General features: G+C 40.6%; 1 protein-coding gene across 1 annotated transcript in view; it reads right to left on the bottom strand.

The window, feature by feature from the left end:
• Positions 1–11,469: 11,469 nt before the first annotated feature.
• Positions 11,470–25,522, bottom strand: part of LOC126281177 (secretory carrier-associated membrane protein 1) — a 59,847-nt gene continuing 45,794 nt past the window's right edge. Inside the window, exons 6-9 of the mRNA XM_049979866.1 lie at positions 15,473–15,629; positions 12,724–12,825; positions 12,518–12,644; positions 11,470–12,429 (exon numbers count right to left, since the gene is read on the bottom strand). Of these exons, the coding sequence (XP_049835823.1) occupies positions 12,268–12,429; positions 12,518–12,644; positions 12,724–12,825; positions 15,473–15,629 (548 nt within the window). The 3' untranslated portion in view covers positions 11,470–12,267. The remainder of the gene's footprint in view (positions 12,430–12,517; positions 12,645–12,723; positions 12,826–15,472; positions 15,630–25,522) is intronic.

The raw sequence follows: 25,522 nt of genomic DNA, 5'->3' as shown, positions 1-25,522 counted from the left end.
GAAGAGACCAAACAGCGAGGTCATCAGTCTCATCGGATTAGGGAAGGACGGTTAAGGAAGTCGGCCGTGCCCTTTCAAAGAAACCATCCTGGCATTTGCCTGGAACGATTTAGGGACATCACGGAAAACCTAAATCAGTATGGCCGGACGCGGGATTGAACCGTCGTCCTCCCGAATGCGAGTCCAGTGCGCTAACCACTGCGCTACCTCGCTCGGTATATGGATTGGGGATAAGAAATGAAAGAGGCAGCCGTCTGGCAGAATTTTGCACAGAGCATAACTTAATCATAGCTAACACTTGGTTTAAGAACCATGAAAGAAGGTTGTATACATGGAAGAACCCTGGAGATACTAAAAGGTATCCGATAGATTATATAATGGTAAGACAGAGATTTAGGAATCAGGTTTAAATTGTCAGACATTTCCAGGGGCAGCTGTAGACTCTTAAGGGAACAATTGACAGGAATGGGGGAAAGAAATACAGTAGAAGATGAATGGGTAGCTCTGAGGGGTGAAGTAGTGAATGCAACAGAGGATCAAGTATGTAAAAAGATGAGGGCTAGTAGAAATCCTTGGGTAACAGAAGAAATATTGAATTTAATTGATGAAAGGAGAAAATATAAAAATGCAGTAAATGAAGCGGGCAAAAAGGAATACAAACGTCTCAAAAATGAGATCGACAGGAAGTGCAAAATGGCTAAGCAGGCATGGCTAGAGGACACATGTAAGGATGTAGAGGCTTATCTCACTAGGGGTAAGATAGATACAGCCTACAGGAAAATTAAAGAGACCTTTGGAGAAAAAGAGCGCCACCTGTATGAATATCAAGAGCTCAGATGAAGACCCAGTTCTAAGCAAAGAGGGGAAGCAGAAAGGTGGAAAGAGTATATAGAGGGTCTATACAAACAACATTCCATTAAAACTACTGACGGCCTTGGGAGAGCCAGTCCTGACAAAACTCTACCAGCTGGTGAGCAAGATGTACGAGACAGGTGAAATACCCTCAGACTCCAAGAAGAATATAATAATTCCAATCCCAAAGAAAGCAGGATTTGACAGATGTGAAAATTACCGAACTATCAGTTTAATAAGTCACAGCTGCAAAATACTAACGCCAATTATATACAGACGAATGGAAAAACTGGTAGAAGCTGACCTCGGGGAAGATCAGTTTGGATTTCGTAGAAATGTTGGAACACATGAGGCAATACTGAACTTACGACCTATCGTAGAAGAAAGATGAAGGAAAGGGAAACCTACATTTCTAGCATTTGTAGACTTGGAAAAAGCTTTTGATAATGTTGACTGGAATACTCTCTTTCAAATTCTAAAGGTGGCAGAGGTAAAATACAGGGAGCGAAAGGCTATTTACAATTTGTACAGAAACCAGATGGCAGTTATAAAGAGTCGAGGGACATGAAAGGGAAGCAGTGGTTGGGAAAGGAGTGAGACAGGGTTGTAGCCTCTCCCCGATGTTATTCAATCTGTATATTGAGCAAGCAGTGAAGGAAACGAAAGAAAAATTCGTAGTAGGAATTAAAATCCATTGAGAAGAAATAGAAACTTTGAGGTTCGCCGATGACACTGTAATTCTGTCAGAGACGGCAAAGGACTTGGAAGACCAGTTGAACGGAATGGATAGTGTCTTGAAGGGAGGATATAAGATGAACATCAACAAAAGCAAAACGAGGATAATGGAATGTAGTCAAATTAAGTTGGATGATGCTGAGGGAATTATATTAGGAAATGAGTCACTTAAAGTAGTAAAGGAGTTTTGCTATTTGGGGAGCAAAATAACTGATGATGATTGAAGTAGAGAGGATATAAAATGTAGACTGGCAATGGCAAGGAAAGCGTTTCTGAAGAAGAGAAATTTGTTAACATCGAGCACAGATTTAAGTGTCAGGAAGTCGTTTCTGAAAGTATTTGTATGGAGTGTAGCCATGTATGGGAGTGAAACGTGGACAATAAATAATTTGGACAAGAAGAGAAAAGAAGCTTTCGAAATATGGTGCTACAGAGGAATGTTGAGGATTAGGTGGGTAGATCACGTAACTAATGAGGAGATATTGAACAGGATTGGGGAGAAGAGAAGTTTGTGGCACAACTTGACTAGAAGATGGGATCAGTTGGTAGGACATGTTCTGAGACATCGAGGGATCACCAATTTAGTATTGGAGGGCAGCGTGGAGGGTAAAACTCGTAGCGGGAGACCAAGAGATGAATACACTAAGCAGATTCAGAAGGATGTAGGTTGCAGTAGGTACTGGGAGATGAAGGAGCTTGCACAGGATAGATTAGCATGGAGAGCTGCACCAAACCAGTCTCAGGACTGAAGACCACAACAACAACTCAGTAGCAGTGCTGAAAGGCATCAACTGGTTGGGGACTTTTAAATGTTGGTCACATTCTTTTGAATCTTCTCCACAAGCCCCCTTCCCTTCCCTCCCCTCCCTCCCAAAGAAAGGAAAAAAAAATCACAAGGACTCAGATCAGGTGAAGGGGGGGGGGGGGGGCTGTGGGAACAACAGAAATGTCTTTCGAAGTCAAAAATTCCACGATGAAAGTGGCCGTCAGACATGGGGCGCTTTTGTCATGATACAGCATCCACTTGTCTGCGATCTCAGTTGATTTACACATTTCCTGGATATCTTTGTTGACAGTTTGTTCTGAAGGAACAAATTCTTTATACACGGGACCCCTACTGTCAAAACAGCAAGTGAGTGTTGTTTTCATCTCTAATTTGCTCATTAGAGGTTTTTTTCCCCCCGGTCAAAGAGATGTCTCAGTGGGCCACTCTTCACTTTGCCACTTTGTCTCTGGATACTACAGGGTTCATCACCAGTGATCACACAACTGAACCTAAGTTTAACAGGCCACTTTAATAGTTAAATCTCAGTCTGGTCTCTCAAGAGCATGCACATGTATGATATTTCCATCAGTTTTTGAAGTTGAAGGTCTGCCTGAGCAAGGTTCATCTTCAACATGTTCTTGGCTTCCCAAAAATGATTTGTAGCATCGAAAAACTTGTGCTTTTGATACGTAATGTCCCCTATAGGACAGAGTCAACTTTCCAATGGTCACACTCGTGGATGATCCATGTTCAACACAAAACTTGATGGCATAATGTTACTCTAAGTTTTGCTGTTTCATTTTTGTAACACACAACAAAAACACAAATTCACTGATGGTGTTCTCATGTGATGGCTATACGGAGCTGAAACTTGGACTGAATATCTGTAAGGGTGAACACAATGGTGTACACAAGTAGAACGACACAGCGTTGCCCGGTTGCTCGTGGTGTTATCAGTCTCATTATTTTTCTCACAAAGCTTGCAGGTTTATATTCCTTTATTTTTGTTTCTTTCTTGAAGCCTCTGCAAACCAATGAATGTGGAGGATGGAGTTCTGTGTAACTGACACACAGAGGTGCTTGCTCAGGACTACCTTCACAGAGTGATGATTCACAGTTGCCACATTTTGGGTATGCCATGCAGTTGGATGATGTACAACCGAAGAATAAGCATTGGAACCACCTCGTGTGTTGTGGAATCTAAGGTTTTGCATCACTCCTGTATAACATGACTGTTCCCAGAAGGACATTCCCTTCAAAGGCTAAGATAAAGATGCCTGTATCTGTTCGATTATCCTTGGCATAAAATGTATGCCTCACCACTTGAGATCAGCCCGTAGCTCCTCGTCTGTTTGGAGCATAATGTCTATGTGTAAAATGATTCATTGGGCTATATTCACATCTTTTGTGGAGCAATAGTCACTGATATATCACCCAGACAACCACAAGCCAGAAGGGCTGTAGATTGCGCAACAGAGGCAGCTTTAATCAATGGTGATTCATTTCGGATATTTCCGAAGACTCACCTACTTCATATTTTATTTTCAAAATGTTCTGCAAAAAATAATGGCTTTGTCATAGTAAAAGTATCCCCACTGGATGAATTGTTTCGTTCCCAGACATTTGGCTTGTCCCTCTTCACAGGGGTCAGCCGTTGTAGGGAGAGCAAAGTGTTGTAACTGTTGATATTGAAATCTGTACCTGTGTGATGAGATGGCAAGATCAGAATGACTATTGTTTTGATGTAATTTAATATGTTTCTATTGCTAAACATCATCTTTGATGCCACCTGCGCCAGTCAAGGGCTCTTCCTGCAGGCACCATTCAATTGCAGCAAATGCCATCTGGCACAATGGCCATTGCCAGAAGCCCTGATGCTACAAGAAGATGGGCATCTACCCCTTGGTTTGCTGCAAACTATCCTCTCAGTGTGATCCCTGTGTTATCAGAGAGCTCAACCAAAAGGGAACGTAACAGTCCCACAATGTTGGATTGGTTACTGTGTTTGCCTTGAAGTGCATATAAAAATCTGCACAGGTATTGTGTGCAGCTGACCTCTATCATTGCCTGTAGTAGGTGCAGTTCAAGGTGTTCTTCCCCAGTCAATCCACACTACAGGAGAAGGGGACCAAAACTTACATCAGCTTTAAGGTGGTGAATGAATGAATATCCCAAGAAAGGAAAGAGAACCTGGGGAATAACTACGTCAACATCAAAGGCTTGACACCAAGAGAAAGAGTAAGAGAAGGAAGGATAGTCAGATATGAGAGATTGCAGCATAGCAAGCTCGCCCTGCGTGTATTCATAAGAGTCATGAGTGATGTAAAACAATCACAAACATGGGATGGAATGACAATATGAATTATGATAGATTGCTATTCATCATAGCCATTGAAGAGCTGAAAGGCAATTACATTCTTTAGTTATTGCATAAAGTCCATTGGATGGAGAGAGAGAGAGAGAGAGAGAGAGAGAGAGAGAGAGAGAGAGAGAACACACACACACACACACACACACACACACAGAGTCATATCATATCAGGGTGCTGAGGTTCCACTGGGAGGGAGTAGTGACCTTGGCCAGGGTAGGGGTACAAAGGAGGCAGGAATAGGGACAGATAACCAGAGTAAGGATATGGAAAGATGCTGTAGAAGCATGAAGGGATGTGGTTGGGGAAAAAATGGGGGCCTGCTAGGTGAAGCATTGGGATTGCTAGGTTGGGGTGGGAAGGGGTAGGCACAGAGAAATGACTTTGCAGGTGAGTTGGTGGGACAGGTACGTGTGAGGCTGGAATAGGAGCACAGGATGGAAGAGACAGGTGGAGGACAGGGACTAGTGAAGGTGGAGGCAAGACCAGAAATGTGATTAGTTTCAGGATGAGTTCCTTTAGCTTGTGTTGGTGTGGAGGATCCTGATGGCAAAGACTGCTACTCATGCATGGAGCATGCCATGGACAATTGTTGTTGTACTAAATTACAAAGGTGGACAAACACGCTATTGATCAGATGGTTGCAATGTTCTGGATCATCAGTATAAAATATAAATGATGTTAGCTCAAATGTATTATGTATTGTGTAATGGCAGAACTTCATGAAACAGTAAACAGTGGAAAAAGAATGCTTTGATTGCTTAAGAGCTACTAAGGAAATCAGAATAATCAGCTCTTGGAATCTGATGTTTCAGAACTATAGCAGCTTTTAGGCAATGGCACGTCAAGATGCAGCTGTTGCTGATGCCAACAACATTTTTTACAATGATTATGGAAACTATAGGAACTTCAACAGTTCTTGTCCAGACTTTAGGCTAAGCTGTTCCAACTTGAATTCCCACTTGTGGGCAGCCAGGCACAGGTGAGTAAACAGATGATGCACATACAGTTCGGCAGATGGGCCATAGCATAGGGGGATCATACTGCCCTGGCCAAGCAGCAGCAGTCACCAAGTAACTCGATCCACAGAGTGTGTGCAATAGGGTCACCTGGTGGGCTGAATATATTGCATATGCCTGCCTGCGGGCAAACTGAGAACCCCAGCCTTGTGGGGGAGTTTTGGAACAGCCTGCCTTAGGCATTGCGGATGTGGAGGAACAGTGTTGATGTCCATGGTATTCATCTGAAAGATATATATTTTAAAAAATCCCTGTACAAAAGAAATAACTAATTCAACTGCTGCTATCTTTCTGTTAAAGCTCAGTACATCTAAGTACACAGTAGTTGTATTCAAAACAAAGATCCTGAGAAAAACAGACCTTTTTACCAGTCATTTGAATAGAGCCAGTAGAAAATACAGTTTCCCCGGTGAGACTTCCTTCCCAAATGATATGAAGGGTTCTAGCTGTTTGCTCCTGAGCTGGAGTACACCTTGTACTAATTTCACAAAAATGAAAGTTCTATAAAGCAATTGCAGGCATATTGTTGAGTCAGAAATGTGGACAATGGTAAGGAGGTTGAGAAAAATTTAATACTGAAATTTTGCACTGTATGAAGTCTATAAACTCTTTGGCTTGGTCTGGGACATATTTTGCGTGGGATAATACTTTTGATTTTTGTGTGCTTGTAGATACGTTGCTATTTGGAACAACAGGAATTTGAATTTTGTCATGTCAAGTGTGATTTTTGTGTGATGCAGCTGGCGTGTTGACTGGTGTAGATAAAGTTCTGGGGAAGTTTTACAGTTCAGTTGGACATTACATTTTGCTGCCTAGACTAAATACCAGTTAATGACCTACCTTGTTATTCAGGATCAGTGCACAATAACCAGTCAACCACATACAAAAGATTATTGTCAGTCCAGTGCTACATCTTCATGGGACAAAAAGTACCAGATTAAATGGTATGCATGTCACAGATATCAGCTCACAGTTTAGCACAGTAAGTATTTTATCTAAACTGTAGTTCTGCGAGACATTCCTGGCAGAGCATTCTATAGTGCCATTATTACTGCTTATTGTTACAACTGTTAGGCAAATTTATGACTGACCATGGAGGAAGCTTGTTACCTTCCAGATGCAAGTACACTGTCTTTACCCACTAAGATTGTTTTACTTGCAGCCCAGTCAAAGAGGACCAATAATGGTCAAATATGGGAAAAATTCATGTCACATTTTTGTGTAGTAGTAGAGAGGAATGTCATGAACAACATACTAAAAATCTTGACTGCTGGAATTTGAGTGTGAGAGTGGGGGCCATTTAAGATCATATTTTTCTTGCAGAAGATAGGAAAAAACCATAGATTATTAAAAATAGCAGATTAAGAACAAAAATTAAATGTGTGTACTCCATCTAAGTGCAACAGAACTGCATTAAGGGACAGACTGTGTCCTGTGGGAGTGCAGAGGGTGGTGGGGGTTAGAAGATGCACGAGAGTGGAAGGCGCGGTGCCTGACTGGTCACGCACTTCCCCCCTCCTTTGCAAGTCTTCAAACTATGTCACAAGAAACACCTAAAGGGTGTTTCACAAAGTTATCCAAACCTTCTGCAGCTCACCTTATGAATCACTGAGCAGTAAACAGACACTTCTGGGGGTGTTTACTTTCCACAAAGCGTGTTAACTCTACAGTGAACACAGATGCAAGAATAGGACAGATTCCACGTAAATCCCCACACACTGTACCACAATGTGAGGCAAAATGGACTCTTAGTCATCCTGACAGGAACAGTCTTCCAGTAAAGGTGACTCCTTCCACCATGAGTGGTCCTGGAGTTTACAGACTATACCTCCTATACCACCCTAGCATTTCCCATCCTGTTCTTTTTATGTAAGGAGACACAATAACTTACTGAACTCACATTTATACACTTAGGCAACAAAAGTCATGGAAAAGTGATGTGCACATATACAGAAGGAGGTTGTATCACATACACAAATATAAAAGGGCAGGCAAAGCAGTAATTTTTACTCAGGTGACTCATGTGAAATGGTTTCCGACATGATTATGGCTGCACAAAGGGAATTAGAAGACTGAATGTGGAATGGTAGTTGGGGCTAGATTCATGGTACATTCTGTTTTGGAAATTGTTAGAAATTAAATATGCCGAGATCCACAGTGCCAAGAATGTGCATAGAGTACTAAATTTCAAGCATTGCCTTTTACCATGGACAATACCTGGTTGATGGCATAGAATTGTCAGTGCTAACAGATGATCAACACTGCGTGAAATAACTGTAGAAATCAATGTGGGATGTATGAATGTATCCTTTAGAACAGTGTGATGAACTTTGGCATTAATGGCCTATGGCACGAGACAACTGATGCAAGTGCCTTTGCTAACAGCACAACATTGACTGCAGCGCCTCTCCTGGGGTTGGACCTTAGATGACCAAAAAACCAGGGGCCAGTCAGATAAGACTCGATTTCATTTGGTAAAGGCTTAGAGTTCAAGTGTGGCACAGACCCCACAAAGCCATGGACTGAAGTTGTCAACAAGGCACTGTACAAGCTGATGGTGGCTCCATGATGGTGTCTCCTGGTCCAACCAACCCAATCCGATCCGATCATTGACAGGGAATTGTTTGACTACTTAGAGACCATTTGCAGCTTTTTATGGACTCCATGTTCCCATACAGTGGAATTCTTGTGGATGACAAAGCACCATGTCCCTGGGTCACAGTTGTTTGAAGAACATTCTGGACAATTCGAGTATATGAGCTGGCCATTCAGGTCACCTGAGATGAACTCCATTAAACATTTAGGGGAGACAACTCAGAGCTCAGGTCATGCACAATCTCCTGCCCTGCCTTTTGCAATTATTTGTGGCTACAGAGATAGCATGACTCAATATTTCTGCTGGGGTCTTCCAATGACTTACTGAGCCCAAGTCACATCAAGTAGATGCACTCCGTCACGCAAAAGGACGTCTGGAACTGATATTAAGAGGTATCCCATGACTTGTCACCTCAGTGTACAGTGGAGTTCTTTTCAGTTTATTAAAAGTACCTATTTTAAGTTGTTAAGTGAGCTTTTATGTAAAGTATTTTCCCATAAACATGTACTGTTGGTGGGAAAGGGATTTGATTGGTAATTTACAGTGTATTACAGAGGTGTGTAACCACAGTGATCACCTGGTGGTGAATTAATGAATGGCAAAAAAGTTGCTGCACCACTCTCACTGGTAAACCACATAAACCTCTTCCATGAGACTGCTGGCACTTTTAGAGCAGGCTCAACTGAGTGTAGTCACCTACCATACATCCACAGAATATATTGCATGGAGGGTGTCAATGTATCTGATGGAATAGGGTTGATCATGTTCAGCTCTAGAACAGTAATTTTCTATAATGCATTGCTTGACTTAGGCTGAAATTTCTGAAGCCCCCAATCCATATGTGACCTCCTCCTGCTGCAGAGGAAACCAACTTAATCTCTGGGCCTTCAAATGTAGAGGGAGCTGAGGCTCAGATGGTGCATTTTATATATCTCCTAATGGGAAAGATATTCCATACATTGATAGTGGAGGCCATGAAATCGACACGGTCTAATACATATCACTAATGTGTTACACTTGGTGCAGACGTACTTGTGATAGTTGACAATAGCTTGCTTAACAGCTGCAAATAATGCCATTATATAAACACAAGCTCAGTGAAGTTATTTCGTCTACTCACATGAGAGAACTGGACAGGAAATGCTGGGGAGGTACAGTCTGTCTAAACTGAAAATCGAGAAGTGTTTGGGGTTCAGAAAATTGCCTTTCCCAGAAAATGCGCATGCTGTTGCACAGGATGACTAAAAATCAACTGCCCTGGCAGTTTAGAAAAGTGTGCAGGGATTTATGTATATTCTGTTTATGTGTACTACTTTTATTACTGTTACTAGTAACACAAATCTATATTGCATATAGTGCTAATGCACTTTGTGGAAAGTAAATACCCATGGGAGTGTGTGCACACTGTGTTGCCAATGATTCGGGAGGCGAGCTATGGAAGCATTCGTATAACTTTGTTTATCACCCTGTTGCTGCTATTTGTGACTTGGTGTGGTAGATAGGTGGGAATCCTGCTCTCTTTGGTTTGCGGACCTATGTTGGAGAGAAATGCATCACGACAATCTGGCAACCTATGTTCTCCCACCCTTTTAACTATCTCCCTTCCCCTCATATTCCACCCTTTTACATCCCCGAACACTATTTATCGCTTAATGGCATTCTACAGTACTAAGATGTGGCACACATATCTATTATTTATTTATAACCAACTTTTTTGACAATAAATGCTGATTTTACCATTAAAACACTTTAATTGCCTGTGATTATTCCATTCACTACAAGAAAGAAACTAAAGCTCTAGAGAAAAAAATAATACACACAGTGTTTCAACTTTCCCTTACATTTTCTTCTACATTTCTGTTTACAGTAGAGCATCAATTAACAAAGGAGTTGGAGAGTGGTGTGTTCTGGTAACTGATTTGTCGGATAATCAATTACTTGCTTATACATATTGTACCAGTACTTGTTGGGACATAAAAGAAAGAAAAACAGAATTAAACACACACTTTTGCATATATCTTTATCACACATCTTACACAACACACAAAACTGACTGCATAAGCAAGGCTGAAAAGATCAATATAGCCATTACACTACACTACAGTTATGATTAAGTCCACAATTCGTTTTTGTTTCTAGGCCACAACTTTTTGTGTGTTGCTAAATTTTGTATTTTTAAGGCAGTTCTGGATAGCTGCCTCCAGGCAGTGAAAAGGTTCCTCACTGGATGTCACTTTCTCAGCACATCATCACTGGATTTTGGTCACTGATGACACTGGGGCTTATTCCATCACCTGTCTATACTTGTTAGCCAGTGTTACCAACATCACATTTAAGCCAGTCTTTAATATTTTACTTATCACAGCCTTCAAATCCTGAAGATTCTTAAATCGTCCACCCAGTTAACATACAAACTGACTGACTGGAGACTCTTCAGTTGTAGCAATACATTCATCTTTAGGAAGGAGTTTATTCCAAGCTTTGAGCAGTATTTAAATCCTGGTTCTCTGCCATTTTTCTGTGCAATTTTCCATCTTTACTGTCAAATACATCTGAATTTTGTAATGGCATTACTGTTCTTTTTAATATTCAGCATAGCGTCATTTACAATTCCATATTCCTGAACTAAGCTTGGTCCATTAACACATTTCTTCAACTGCTGCATTATTTTAATAATATCAGAAACACTAAGAACAATGCATTCATGTTTGGTCATCACCGCACAATTTGTCACGAGCAAAGGTCCACATTTCAACAAAGAACAATGACAACAGTTGGCAAAGAAAGGGAAACCACATAACTGGTCAACAAAGTGTAACTCCTTCGTGGCATGTGCAAAAGTTGCCGCCTGAAATTCTTCTGGGACTGATGGACCACCTACTGCGCATTGTTAGAGTTCTGGAAAAGAGAAAGTTCCTGTTACCTTGTTATTTCCAGATCAATTCAAACAATTTCTGCCTCTTTATCTGGGGTTTGCAATGCCTTAACTTTCCCTTCAGTAATCAAATTGTTTCAGTAATATCCAGTTTCCCTGTTTTCAGAGTTTCTGTCAGTTTTTAGAAAGATATATCAAAATGTGAAATACTGAAATGTCAAGCATTTGAATGAAAAAATAAGACATGCTCACACAATATGCTTAATAAAAAATATTAACTTTATTAAAAATAAAATTGCAATATAAGTTCAAAGTTCATGCCTGCCTTTATGATCATAATCACTTGTACAACTTCTGAGGCACAAAATAAAGCACAAGCACAATAAGCCATATCATATTTTCTCTTTGATTGCCACTAGGAAAGCATATGAGCTTTCTAAAGAAAACTAAGTACCAATGAAATACTCAACTGACAGATTAATACCAAAGGGCAAAAGACAAATACATTATATTACTGATTTATTACATAAAGTTAATTACAACTTTAGAAATGTCAAAACTGTAATGGAGGGATAAATGTGGAAATACTACATACAGAATTATATAATATTTCCATTTTAAATTCTGTTATGTGCCAATGATATTTATATACAAATTCTCAGTACCAATGTTACACATGACACACAGAAATGCTACCTTCGCCACAGCTCAAACGTGTGAATTAGTCAACAGTTTTTCTTCAACAACGACACTACGATTAGTAAGCACAGACTTCATAATAATTTTATAATTAACATGTGCTTTCAATAACAAAATTCAATACAAAACTGTGTTAAGAAACAGCTGATAAACCTCTGTACGTAAGTACACATTTTCACGAATATATGTATAAAAAATTGTGTAAAGTCAACTGAACACACTTTGAGTCACTGATGTACAACCAAGGGAGCTCATGAGAATTTGATTATTTCCGTACACCAAGATAAGCTAGAAAGGTGTACATTTTGTCTACTACATGGACAATTTGAATAGCATACATTCCTTTTCAGTCTTCATTCAGTAACGGCTGCTGTTGCTATTGTTCATCTGGGCACGGACGGTAGCAGCAGCAGCACTGGTTGCAGCATTCTGAACATGTTCATTGCGTAGGAACTCCGATGTGAACTCCTGTTGAGCTTTAGCAAAGCTTGCACCAGTACTCCGATAAATCCGATGGATCTGTATTTACCAGAAATTTAAGTCAGGACAGTCTGCAACTATAGGTCACAAAAATGCAAACAATATTGTGTTTATAAGAACTACTTGCCTTTGACAACAGCAGCAAATCAACGCATGCGGCCCCAACAAAACCAATAGCAACAATTAATAATATCACACCCACTGCAACACCTGCTCCACCAGTACTAAACTGCTGTACAGCAAGGAGGATCCCACTGCAAGAACAACACATTTTTTGTTTATTCCCTTTCAAAATTAGAAGAGTCACAAGACATAAGTGATGTTACTACTTACCAAGTACCTGATCCGTGGATGCCAATTGCTTGTATTACAGTCACAATAAATTGAAAAAAGAAAACGAAGAAAAATACCATGAAGTTGAAAGAGCTATCACTCCTGAAAGCAGAAAGCAAAGAAACAATAGTTCCAAATGCTACAAAATCCACAATCCATACATAAAAGTTATAACCCTAAAATATATTGAACAAATAGGATTACTGGTACTGTGTTGCAAATAGCAAGAATATACATTAGTGAATCAAAATATACAATTGCCTTCACTTCTCTAACTCTAGTACAGAACTCTTCTCTTTACTGCAAGGTTATTTGTTTTTCATTATTCTTTTTTTCCTCATTCATTAAATTTTCCTTCCTTCTCAATATACTGCTGCAATCATTATCAATATTTCCACTGATTCCAACAGATTCATTAACTATTATCCTCAATGATGAGGGCATTACACTGGGCTTTAAAGCATGTTTCTGCACCTACGAAGTTTGAGTTAGAAAAGAACTATGAAGTTGCAGTGAAAACTAACACACATATATTATATTAGAAGCAAACAATTTCCACTAAATATGGATCTGCAAATAAGTTATTTACAAGAAAACTGCAAATGTGTGGTTACAAACCACCACTTATTCCAGTAACAAATAATGTGCAATTTTGTTTTCACCGCATGTGAGTATGCCTCCACCATTAGGAGATTAAATGTTAGGCACAGAAAAATGCGTCAGACCAAGGCCTACTGCCTAAACATCTAAAATCACCAAGGATGTTAAAATCAGCTGTGAAAGCCTACTTTGTACAGTGTGTCCTCTGTCTAAATACCTTACTACTTTGCGAGTTCTCTTGGAAGAATACATACTGAGCACTTTTCAGTTTTTTAACTTGGCTGTCCAACTTACATTACAGAACTTTTTCCTGCAGCCAATCCTTCCATTAATTATCCATCACAAGTACTTGAGTTTGTGTATTTTATGAATGGCTCTAACTAATGGAATGCTTTCAGGTGTCAAGCCAAGCTACTGATTTCGTTTTATGGTTGGAGTCCAGGCAGTAAGTACACATAACACAGCTCACTGCACATGAAGACCACTGTGTGTCATCTAAGTATCTCGCAGAGAAATGAAACGAACAACTCAGCTGAACACACTAAAGCATACCATTAATCATACTGAGAATACAGTAGAGAGAGAGAGACAATTTACACAAAAATATTCAACATCTTTTACTTTTAATGCCCTTTTATAACATTATATTGATCATAGTTTAAACCTCTAGAGATAGATTTTTATGTTGATAAAGTTATTAGAATTACTAAGAGGAACTATATACCAACATAATTTGCCACTCTTGACTTTAGTTATGGGCAAAAACTGGATGTAAGGCTGTACTTTTATCCCCTTTTTATTTTCAATTATTACAGTATCTGCATGTTTGCAGAGGCTAGATAACAATGTTCATTGCATTCTTAATACAGAAATCTTTTTGGCATGTTGTTAATTCTACAGGGAAACTGCTCCTCTCAGCGATTCTACCCCAGCAAACTTTATTGTCTTCTTATATATACCATCATCACAACTTTAGTTATGGTAGAACCTTCCACCTACTGCAAGAATCTTAGCACTCTGACCAGTCTTCGAAATCATCCCAATATTCCTCTGCCAACATCTCCTCTTAATTCGAACCTATGGTGATCTTATTTCCCTATACTTTATCTAACAGATACTCATACCATACACCTTAAACATAGTATTCTCCATATTAGTCTTATTTTCTTTAATGGGCTCTGAAATCCAATCATAAGCAAACAAACAAACACAACAGAAATCATTGTAGTTACATGCACTCTGCATTAACTGTTAACTTCTCCTTACTTCACTAAGTCCCTTGTAGTGTCTGGCCTTAAGAGTTTGTTGAACATCTCCAGAATGCTTTCATACTTACTTTCCCCTCAAACTCCCTTACTTGAGGGACAGCTTCTTAAATTATTTTCACTGAAACATGTCAATTTCAACCCATAAAACTTACACCACTGTCCACCGACCCATGTAGTTAACTCATCAGTGCCCCAGTTAAAAATTATGTAATGCATACTGAAAACATTACGTTACAAAAAGCTATTTGCAGATATACTTTCTATTGCTCTAAATGTGTTACTTTACGCCAGAACATCTACTAGCGTATTTGTGATAAGGTGTGTGTGTGTGTGTGTGTGTGTGTGTGTGTGTGTTTTTCCACATTATGTGAAATGAAAATTTACTTCCCAAGAAAGAATGTCTATATGAGTCCAAGCTTAGTACAGAGTTTTTTCTTGTCACAGATGCTGAACTCATTTACACTGCCCAAACTAAGTACATAGGCTTGATATTTACACACTCATCCGACGCGTAATTTTAAAAATCAATTACTCATGGCTCACTCAAACCTACGAATTGTTGCAACAATTCTTCATCATTTCTTCATCATCATTTCCCCTCCAACTCTTCCCTGCCCCCCCCCCCCCTGCCCACAAGAAAGAAGGCAGCAATACCTGTGGTGTTAAACAACTAGGGGAAGGGGGGAAAAAAAAATCAGAACAACAAAAATGTGTGTAACAATCTTGCAGTCTAGATAAAATCTGGATGGAAAGGGGAGGTGAGAACGAAAGGGGGATATATAAAATTATGAATGATTAATGCCTTGGCATTGGTGACTACTCAAAACACATGAAATCTGATTTCAAATACACTAAGTGTTTGCACTACGAATAACTCATACCTGAAGGCCTTATAAGCTGGTCTGTACCAGCATAGGAATGAGAATGGTGTGAACAGAATTAGATACAACAGTCCCAGTCCAAATGTTGTGAAGTCAGCCACACTAAACATTAGCAGCAGGCCACCAAACACATTCAGCAGCATTATACATGCGTGAACTGGAACAGTGGTGTGCATTCCTAACATTATTCTCTTTCAAGAGAAAAAATACAAACAATATCACTAGCAAATTACTTTTAACATTCAAATGAAACATTATCTGGCTTAGAATCTCAAAACCTTAAAAATCTAAATTAATAATAAAAATTTTCTGAAAGATGTAACTGCCATTTGTCTGTACAACAGGTTTTATTCCACAATCTAAGATTTTGGCCTTAGGCCATTATCAAGTGTTACAGTTGCAACAGATTCAAGCACAATAAAAGTACAAGTATCAGAAAAATAGCACAGCAAAGAATTAACTCTATGTATGGATTTTCTTATTAAAAACAAAGATTCCAAGACTTACCAAGAGGGAAAGCGCCGGCAGATAGGCACAATGAACAAAACACACAAACACACACACACACAGAATTACTAGCTTTCGCAACCGATGGTTGCTTCTTCAGGAAGGAGAGGGAAAGACGAAAGGATGTGGGTTTTAAGGGAGAGGCTAAGGAGTCATTCCAATCCCGGGAGCAGAAAGACTTCCCTTAGGGGGAAAAAAAAGGACAGGTGTACACACACACACACACACACACACACACACACACACACAGACACAGACACAGACACAGACACAGAGAGAGAGAGAGAGAGAGAGAGAGAGAGAGAGAGAGAGAGAGAGAGACACCCCGTGTGTGTGTGTGTGTGTGTGTGTGTGTGTGTGTGTGTGTGTGTGTGTGTGTGTGTGTGTGTGTGTGCGCGTGCGCGTGCGCGTGCGCGCGCGCGAGTGTACACCTGTCCTTTTTTTCTCCCCCCCCCTAAGGGAAGTCTTTCCGCTCCCGGGATTGGAATGACTCCTTACCCTCTCCCTTAAAACCCCACATCCTTTCGTCTTTCCCTCTCCTTCCTGAAGAAGCAACCATCAGTTGCAAAAGCTAGTAATTCTGTGTGTGTGTTTGTGTGTTTTGTTCATTGTGCCTGTCTGCCGGCGCTTTCCCGCTTGGTAAGTCTTGGAATCTTTGTTTTTAATATATTTTTCCCATGTGGAAGTTTCTTTCTATTTTATTTACATCATCATTAATATGGATTTTCTTACTTACATATTATAAATCATTAGTCTTGACTAGAACTCAAATCATTATCAAAACATGTATCTTTGGTTACATAAACCCATTTTGTTAAAAGTAAAAGTGAGAACATTTGAATTATATGCTAGTTTACTGGCAATTAGCATAACTTGCTTGATATGGTTGTGTAATGAAACAGATCAGCAGATCACAAGTTTTAAACTTTGCTACACTGTGCCTAAGCAGCCACTAATAAACATAAGTGAATGATAAAAGTTTATATAAAGGCATCCCAGTTTGCAATATGCAATCTGTAGCCTCCCCCCATGAACCATGGACCTTGCCGTTGGTGGGGAGGCTTGCGTGCCTCAGCGATACAGATGGCCGTACCGTAGGTGCAACCACAACGGAGGGGGTATCTGTTGAGAGGCCAGACAAACGTGTGGTTCCTGAAGAGGGGCAGCAGCCTTTTCAGTAGTTGCAGGGGCAACAGTCTGGCTGATTTACTGATCTGGCCTTGCAACATTAACCAAAACGGCCTTGCTGTGCTGGTACTGTGAACGGCTGAAAGCAAGGGGAAACTACAGCCGTAATTTTTCCCGAGGACATGCAGCTTTACTGTGTGATTAAATGATGATGGCATCCTCTTGGGTAAAATATTCCGGAGGTAAAATAGTCCCCCATTCGGATCTCCGGGCGGGGACTACTCAGGAGGATGTCGTTATCAGGAGAAAGAAAACTGGTGTTCTACGGATCGGAGCTTGGAATGTCAGATCCCTTAATCGGGCAGGTAGGTTAGAAAATTTAAAAAGGGAAATGGATAGGTTTAAGTTAGATATAGTGGGAATTAGTGAAGTTCGGTGGCAGGAGGAACAAGACTTCTGGTCAGGTGACTACAGGGTTATAAACACAAAATCAAATAGGGGTAATGCAGGAGTAGGTTTAATAATGAATAGGAAAATAGGAATGCGGGTAAGCTACTACAAACAGCATAGTGAACGCATTATTGTGGCCACGATAGATACGAAGCCCACACCTACTACAGTAGTACAAGTTTATATGCCAACTAGCTCTGCAGATGATGAAGAAATTGAAGAAATGTACGATGAAATAGAAGAAATTATTCAGATAGTGAAGGGAGACGAAAATTTAATAGTAATGGGTGACTGGAATTTGAGTGTAGGAAAAGAGAGAGAAGGAAACATAGTAGGTGAATATGGATTGGGGCTAAGAAATGAAAGAGGAAGCCGCCTGGTAGAATTTTGCACAGACCACAACTTAATCATAGCTAACACTTGGTTTAAGAACCATGAAAGAAGGTTGTATACGTGGAAGAACCCTGGAGATACTAATATGTATCAGATGGATTATATAATGGTAAGACAGAGATTTAGGAACCAGGTTTTAAGTTGTAAGACATTTCCAGGGGCAGATGTGGACTCTGACCACAATCTATTGGTTATGACCTGTAGATTAAAACTGAAGAAACTGCAAAAATGTGGGAAATTAAGGAGATGGGACCTGGATAAACTGAAAGAACCAGAGGTTGCACAGAGTTTCAGAGAGAGCATAAGGGAACAATTGACAGGAATAGGGGAAAGAAATACAGTAGAAGAAGAATGGGTAGCTCTGAGGGATGTAGTAGTGAAGGCAGCAGAGGATAAAGTAGGTACAAAGACGAGGGCTGCTAGAAATCCTTGGGTAACAGAAGAAATATTGAATTTAATTGATGAAAGGAGAAAATATAAAAATGCAGTAAATGAAGCAGGCAAAAAGGAATACAAACGTCTCAAAAATGAGATCGACAGGAAGTGCAAAATGGCTAAACAGGGATGGCTAGAGGACAAATGTAAGGATGTAGAAGCTTATCTCACTAGGGGTAAGATAGATACTGCCTACAGGAAAATTAAAGAGACCTTTGGAGAGAAGAGAACCACGTGTATGAATATCAAGAGCTCAGATGGCAGCCCAGTTCTAAGCAAAGAAGGGAAGGCAGAAAGGTGGAAGGAGTATATAGAAGGTTTATACAAGGGCGATGTACTTGAGGACAATATTATGGAAATGGAAGAGCATGTAGATGAAGATGAAATGGGAGATACGATACTGCGTGAAGAGTTTGACAGAGCACTGAAAGACCTGAGTCGAAACAAGGCCCCCGAAGTAGACAACATTCCATTAGAACTACTGACGGCCTTGGGACAACCAGTCCTGACAAAACTCTACCAGCTGGTGAGCAAGATGTATGAGACAGGCGAAATACCCTCAGACTTCAAGAAGAATATAATAATTCCAATCCCAAAGAAAGCAGGTGCTTACAGATGTGAAAATTACCAAACTATCAGTTTAATAAGTCACAGCTGAAAAATACAAATGGGAATTCTTTACAGACGAATGGAAAAATGGTAGATGCGGACCTCGGGGAGGATCAGTTTGGGTTCCGTAGAAATGTTGGAACACGTGAGGCAATACTGACCTTATGACTCATCTTAGAAGAAAGATTAAGAAAAGGCAAACCTACGTTTCTAGCATTTGTAGACTTAGAGAAAGCTTTTGACAATGTTGACTGGAATACTCTTTTTCAAATTCTAAAGGTGGCAGGGGTAAAATACAGGGAGCGAAAGGCTATTTATAATTTGTACAGAAACCAGATGGCAGTCATAAGAGTCGAGGGGCATGAAAGGGAAGCAGTGGTTGGGAAAGGAGTGAGACAGTGTTGTAGCCTCTCCCCGATGTTATTCAATCTGTATATTGAGCAAGCAGTAAAGGAAACAAAACAAAAATTCAGAGTAGGCGTTAAAATTCATGGAGAAGAAGTAAAAGCTTTGAGGTTCGCCGATGACATTGTAATTCTGTCAGAGACAGCAAAGGACTTGAAAGAGCAGTTGAACGGAATGGGCAGTGTCTTGAAAGGAGGATATAAGATGAACATCAACAAAAGCAAAACGAGGATAATGGAATGTAGTCAAATTAAATCGGGTGATGCTGAGGGAATTAGATTAGGAAATGAGACACTTAAAGTAGTAAAGGAGTTTTGCTATTTAGGAAGTAAAATAACTGATGATGGTCGAAGTAGAGAGGATATAAAATGTAGACTGGCAATGGCAAGGAAAGCATTTCTGAAGAAGAGAAATTTGTTAACATCGAATCTAGATTTATGTATCAGGAAGTCGTTTCTGTAAGTATTTGTTTGGAGTGTAGCCATGTATGGAAGTGAAACATGGACGATAACTAGTTTGGACAAGAAGAGAATAGAAGCTTTCGAAATGTGGTGCTACAGAAGAATACTGAAGATAAGGTGGATAGATCACGTAACTAATGAGGAGGTATTGAATAGGATTGGGGAGAAGAGAAGTTTGTGGCACAACTTGACTAGAAGAAGGGATCGGTTGGTAGGACATGTTTTGAGGCATCAAGGGATCACAAATTTAGCATTGGAGGGCAGCGTGGAGGGTAAAAATCGTAGAGGGAGACCGAGAGATGAGTACACTAAGCAGATTCAGAAGGATGTAAGTTGCAGTAGGTACTGGGAGATGAAGCAGCTTGCACAGGATAGAGTAGCATGGAGAGCTGCATCAAAACAGTCTCAGGACTGAAGACAACAACAACAACAGCATGTCATGGGGACAGGTAATGGGAGTATTTATTAAACAAGCTGGTTACATTGTATTTGAGATGATCCAACTAGAAAAATCCCATGGATTGAGGTTGGGTGGTCTTTGAGGCCAAGGTACAGGCTGTGCTCTACCAGACTGTTTTGGACCATATTGGCATGTTAGATGTCCTATATGAAGCAGCAAAATTTACTTGTGCCTATAATTAATGTGCCACATTCCCCTATGTTTCCCACGGTAAAGTAGACTATGGATGAAATTTGAGCCCAAACAGACGAGGGTAAAAAAGTTTAAATTAATTTCAAATACGTTTGTCCTAATTAGAATAGCATTTTAAACTGATGTCAGTGGCTGTTTATAACCACAATGACTCATTTGCATGCTCATATTTGATGTAATCACTTTAACCAACATGCATTTTTGGATGATGTGGCACTTATTTGTTAAATCTTATGGATTACTGTATGCCCTGTCAACATTTTCAGTTCAAGAAGTTTTCCATTTCTTTTCAGCATCCAGCTATCAATAAAGTATTTTGAAGAAACAGTTATCTAAACCCGTTTTACAATGTCTCAATGGTACCCATTGGCATAGCTGAACACTTGCCTCATTGCTTCATATAATACACTGAAGAAGTGTGTGACGATGTTTATGAAGTTAGCAAAGATTCTAAAGCAGATGCTGTTGGAAGGAACAGTAACACTTATTGCCAGAAAACTACAAGAACTCCAATTTCTTTGCTGTACAGAGATCTATGCATCTCACTGGAGCTGTTGGCAGTTTTTGAAGAAGTTGGAAGAGGGCTTCAACAACATAATGGATGCAGAAGTGCTAACTGTCAAACTTTGATCTCAGTTGAAAATAGTAACTGTTCTCGAAAGGACAGATACCATTGATGACCGTGCAGCTTCTCTAAAATAAACGATAATTGAAATCCTCAGCTGCCAACAGGTGTTATATTAGGAACACTACAAATGTAGATTGTGGACAGTTGGGAATGTGGGTCTCACGCGAAGCATGCAAGGGATAAGTCCCTGCAGTCTCACTATTTGTCTGTGTCCTTGGTGGTTCAGATGGATAGAGCGTCTGCCATATAAGCAGGAGATCCTGGGTTCGAGTCCCGATTGGGGCACACATTTTCAGCTGTCCCCCATTGAGGTATATCAACAACACCTGTCACCAGCTGAGGGTTTCAATTAATTGTCATTTGATCTCAGTCATGCATAGAAAAACAAAGGAAAATTTGTAACAGGGGAGAGAAGAAGCAATTAAACTACAAGTTTAACAATGAACCTGTTTTTGAAGGTGCAGTAGAATGCTCATTAAAGTACATTTTTTCGAACATCGTCGATACAGCTAGCAGCTCACTGAAAGACGGATTTCAGCTTATGAACTGTCATAATAAGAGCTTCAGATTTTATTTATAATCTGCAGATATGAGATGGTGGAAAACAAAGCCACATGCATTGATTTGAGACTTAAGTGAAGGTGAAGAATGTCAATTCAATGGAAAGGAACTAAATGATTAAGTTTTGATTTTACTGCCCATTCTTCCAGCCACGAGGCTCATTATTTTGTAATGCAATTTTATTAACTTTTCCCCAACACTTCAGCAAGCTTATGAATCATACTGACTTCACCCGTATCTATAGCTAGTCGTAAAATGAATTTTTCAAAACAAGCTGATAATGGCATATCTTAGAGCAACACCCTTTGAATAACAATTTCATGGACTTAACTTTCGCAATTGAAAGCAATAACTAAGCCAACAAATTCCGATTCTATTTTGAATGATTTTGCTACGCTAGAAATATTACATTACAATACAATGTTTGCATAGAGGGGAAAAATTGTCAGTACATATACTGCAAAACTATGGTAATTTTACCCAACTTGCATTAATATTTCTCTTTTGTATCTCAGAAAAATTTGTGTCATCAAAAGACAGACACACACACACACACACACACACACACACACACACACACACACACACACACACACACACAAAACTATTGTGTGAGGGGTAGAAGGACAGGGAGTTAGGTTTAGGCCTGGGAGGTTACGGGAGCAAAGGAAGTGCTGAAAGGATACTCCCATATGTGCAGCTCAGAAAAGCTGATGATGGTGGGGGAGGATCCAGATGGCATAGGTTGTGAAGCAGCCACTGAAATCCATCATGTTATGCTCTGCTGCATGTTGTGACACTGGGTGGTCCACCTTGTTTTTGGCAACAGTTTGGCAGTGGCCATTCATTCTGGTTGACAGCTGGCTCGTCATACCAATGTGAAACACCATGAGAGAAGCATAGGGAGGACTATAATGTGGAGGTTGGGTGGGCAGCAGAACATCACTTTGGGAGGGAATGGAAGTATCTTGGGTAGGACATCACTCATTTCAGGGCATGATGAAAGGTAATCAAAGCCATAACGAAGGATGTGGTTCAGTTGTTCCAGTCCCAGGTAGTACTCAGTGGGAGTTATTACTGCAGATGTGTCTAACATGGGTGGCCACATTGTACGAAGGGATTTTTTGGTGTGGATTGGGTGGCAGCTATCTAAGTGCAGGTACTGTTGCTGATTAGTGGGGGTGGAGCCATCTGAGAGGATGATTTATGCCCAGGGAGGTGATAGGACAGATGGAGGAAGACCTGATGAAGTGGATGGGAGAGGAGGTCTTGAAACTGGAAGAATGAGGATAAGGTGTCCTGGCCTTGGGTCCAGATTATAAAGATGTCATCAATAAACCTGAACCAGACTAAGGGTTTGGTGTTTTGGGAAACTAGGAATGTTTCCTCTAGGTGGCCCATGAAGAGGTTGACATAGGAGGGTGCCTCATGGGTGCCCATGCTGTGTCACGAATTTATTTGTATACCTTCCCTTCAAAGATGAAGTAGTTACGGGTTAGGATATAGTGGGTTAGGTGTATAAACTGGAGGGTTTGGATACTGCAGGGCACTGGAAGAGGTAGTGTTCAATCGCGGCAAGGCCATGGCCATGAGGGATATTGGTGTATAAGGAGTTTGCTTCTACAGGGAGAGTACGGACCCTGGCGGTAAGGTTGTGAGGATGGTGAAGAGCCAGTACAGGAAGTGGTTGATATCTAATGTGAGAGGTCAGGTTTTGGACAATTGGTTGCAGATGTTGGTCAACAAGGGCAGAGATCTTTTTGGTGGGAGCACTGTGACTGGCCTTAATGGGCCACCCAGACTGTTAGGTTTGTGGATTTTGGGGGGGATACAGAGGGTAGGTGTGCAGGTTGTTGTTGTTAGGGTGAGTATGGAGATGGATTCGAGGGAGAGGTTCTGGAAGAGCCTAAGGATTTCAGCAGTGATTGGAAGTTATGTATGATGTATGTATGTATGTATGTTTGTTTTTAGGACACGAAAATAATTAAAGTCATACACACCCATGTCAGAACTGTAGAGCACGAAGATGAAAAAGGAGTTAAAAAGACTACTCATTAAGCCCAAGCAATGGAAGGAAAGTCAGCTAGAAACAGGAACTTTCTCTTTGAGAAAGTGCCACAAAATACACCACGAGAAACAGAGGTGCGGAACTAAAGATTAAATGTCCTTCGCCATATTGCTACTATCGACAAAAAGTAAAATCCGGTTGACAGCCAGTGTCGATAACTAAGACAGCAAACCTAAATCAAAACATAAATGGTTAAAAATGGGCAGTAAGTCAGGAAATGGCGAACTGTCAAAGGTTGATGACAATGGACACCAAGTGGTGGGGGGTCACCACTTAAATGGCAATGGCTAAAGAGACATGCCCAACATGCAACCTAGCTAAAATGGTCTCCTCGAGGTGAGAGGAGGTTGGCCACGCCACTGGGAGAGACTTAATTTCCCAAAGTTTGTTCCCATGAAGCAAAGAGACATGGAAATGCCAAAGTGACACCACCTGCTGACAGATGGCAAGAGAACATCAGAGGCACTGGAAGAACTACCAGGCTGAGGTACAAGGACTCCATGGAGAACTACAATAGATGGCAAAATCGTGAATGGAAAGGGAGCTGGAGATGCCTGGTGGAGACAAGCCATAATAGGGTTAATGGTGATACAAAGAAAATGACACTCAGGAAAGGTGTCTGACAAAGCACAACCAATACCTATCTTGAAAACTCTGTCTTTTTAAAAATTCCTGAAGGAAATGGCAGGCAGCCTATGTGTAGAGTGTATGAAGGATACAAATCCTCCAGTAGGCATCATAGGCTTTTTCCCAATCAGAAAAAACAACCAGTCTGGTATTCCTGCAGAAAACCATTGTGACATGGGTTGACAAAGTGACGAGATAAGTCAACTGCAGAATGGCATGCTCGAAATCTGCATTGAGCAGTGGTCAGTAAATTGCGAGACTCGAGCCACGATACTAGCTAGGCATGAATCGTATGTTCCATCACCTTGCAAACATAGCTGGTGAGAGAAATGGGACGGTAACTAGAAGGAAGAGGTTTGTCCTTACCGGGCTTAGGCATGAGTATGACAGCGGCTTCACACCAGCAACTGGGAAATGTTGCTCCCTGCCCATATGTAATTTTATGTATGAAGGAGAAAGTGCTTGCTGCAAGGGAAAGGGGCTGCAACATCTGAATGTGAACATCATCCCTACCTGGGATGAAGGATTGGGATGAAGTGAGAGCATGATCTAGCTTCCTCATAGTAAAAGCAGCATTGTAGCACCCATGATTCTGACAAGAGAAGGGTATCGTCCCACCCTCCTTCACTTATTTCCAATGAGGAAGGCAGTGTGATATTGGGTGGAGCACAAAATAGGAGCCCAAGGTGTTGGAAATAGCAATAGGGTCCGCTATGACAGTCTGCTACTGTCAGGCCGGAAATTGGGGAATGGACCTTGGTCCCAGAGAGCCATTGGAGTTTGGCCATGACGGAAGAGGAAGTGGAACTGTTAAAGGAACTAGTCAATGAAATCCAGCTAGCTTTTTCGCTATACCAAAGAATACAGTGACAAATACAGTTCGCCGTTGTAGAAGGATGGTTAAAAACATGGACCCAGCATGTCTCCACACATGAATTGCGTCATGGCATTACTCAGTCCACCAAGGGACCAGGTCGTGAAACGGTAAAGATGGAGTGTGAGGAATGGAACGTTCTGATGTGGTAAGGATAAAATTTGTGAGGTATTCTACCTGGTCACCCCAACTGAGGAAGTGATGTTTGTCGAAGGCCACCAGAGGCGTAAAGCCTCCAGTCTGTCTTAGAAA

The sequence above is a fragment of the Schistocerca gregaria genome, chromosome 7 (genome assembly GCF_023897955.1).
Source record: "Schistocerca gregaria isolate iqSchGreg1 chromosome 7, iqSchGreg1.2, whole genome shotgun sequence".
NCBI lineage: Eukaryota > Metazoa > Arthropoda > Insecta > Orthoptera > Acrididae > Schistocerca > Schistocerca gregaria.
Note: the sequence above shows the minus strand (reverse complement) of the source record. Positions and strands in the feature narration are given on the sequence as shown.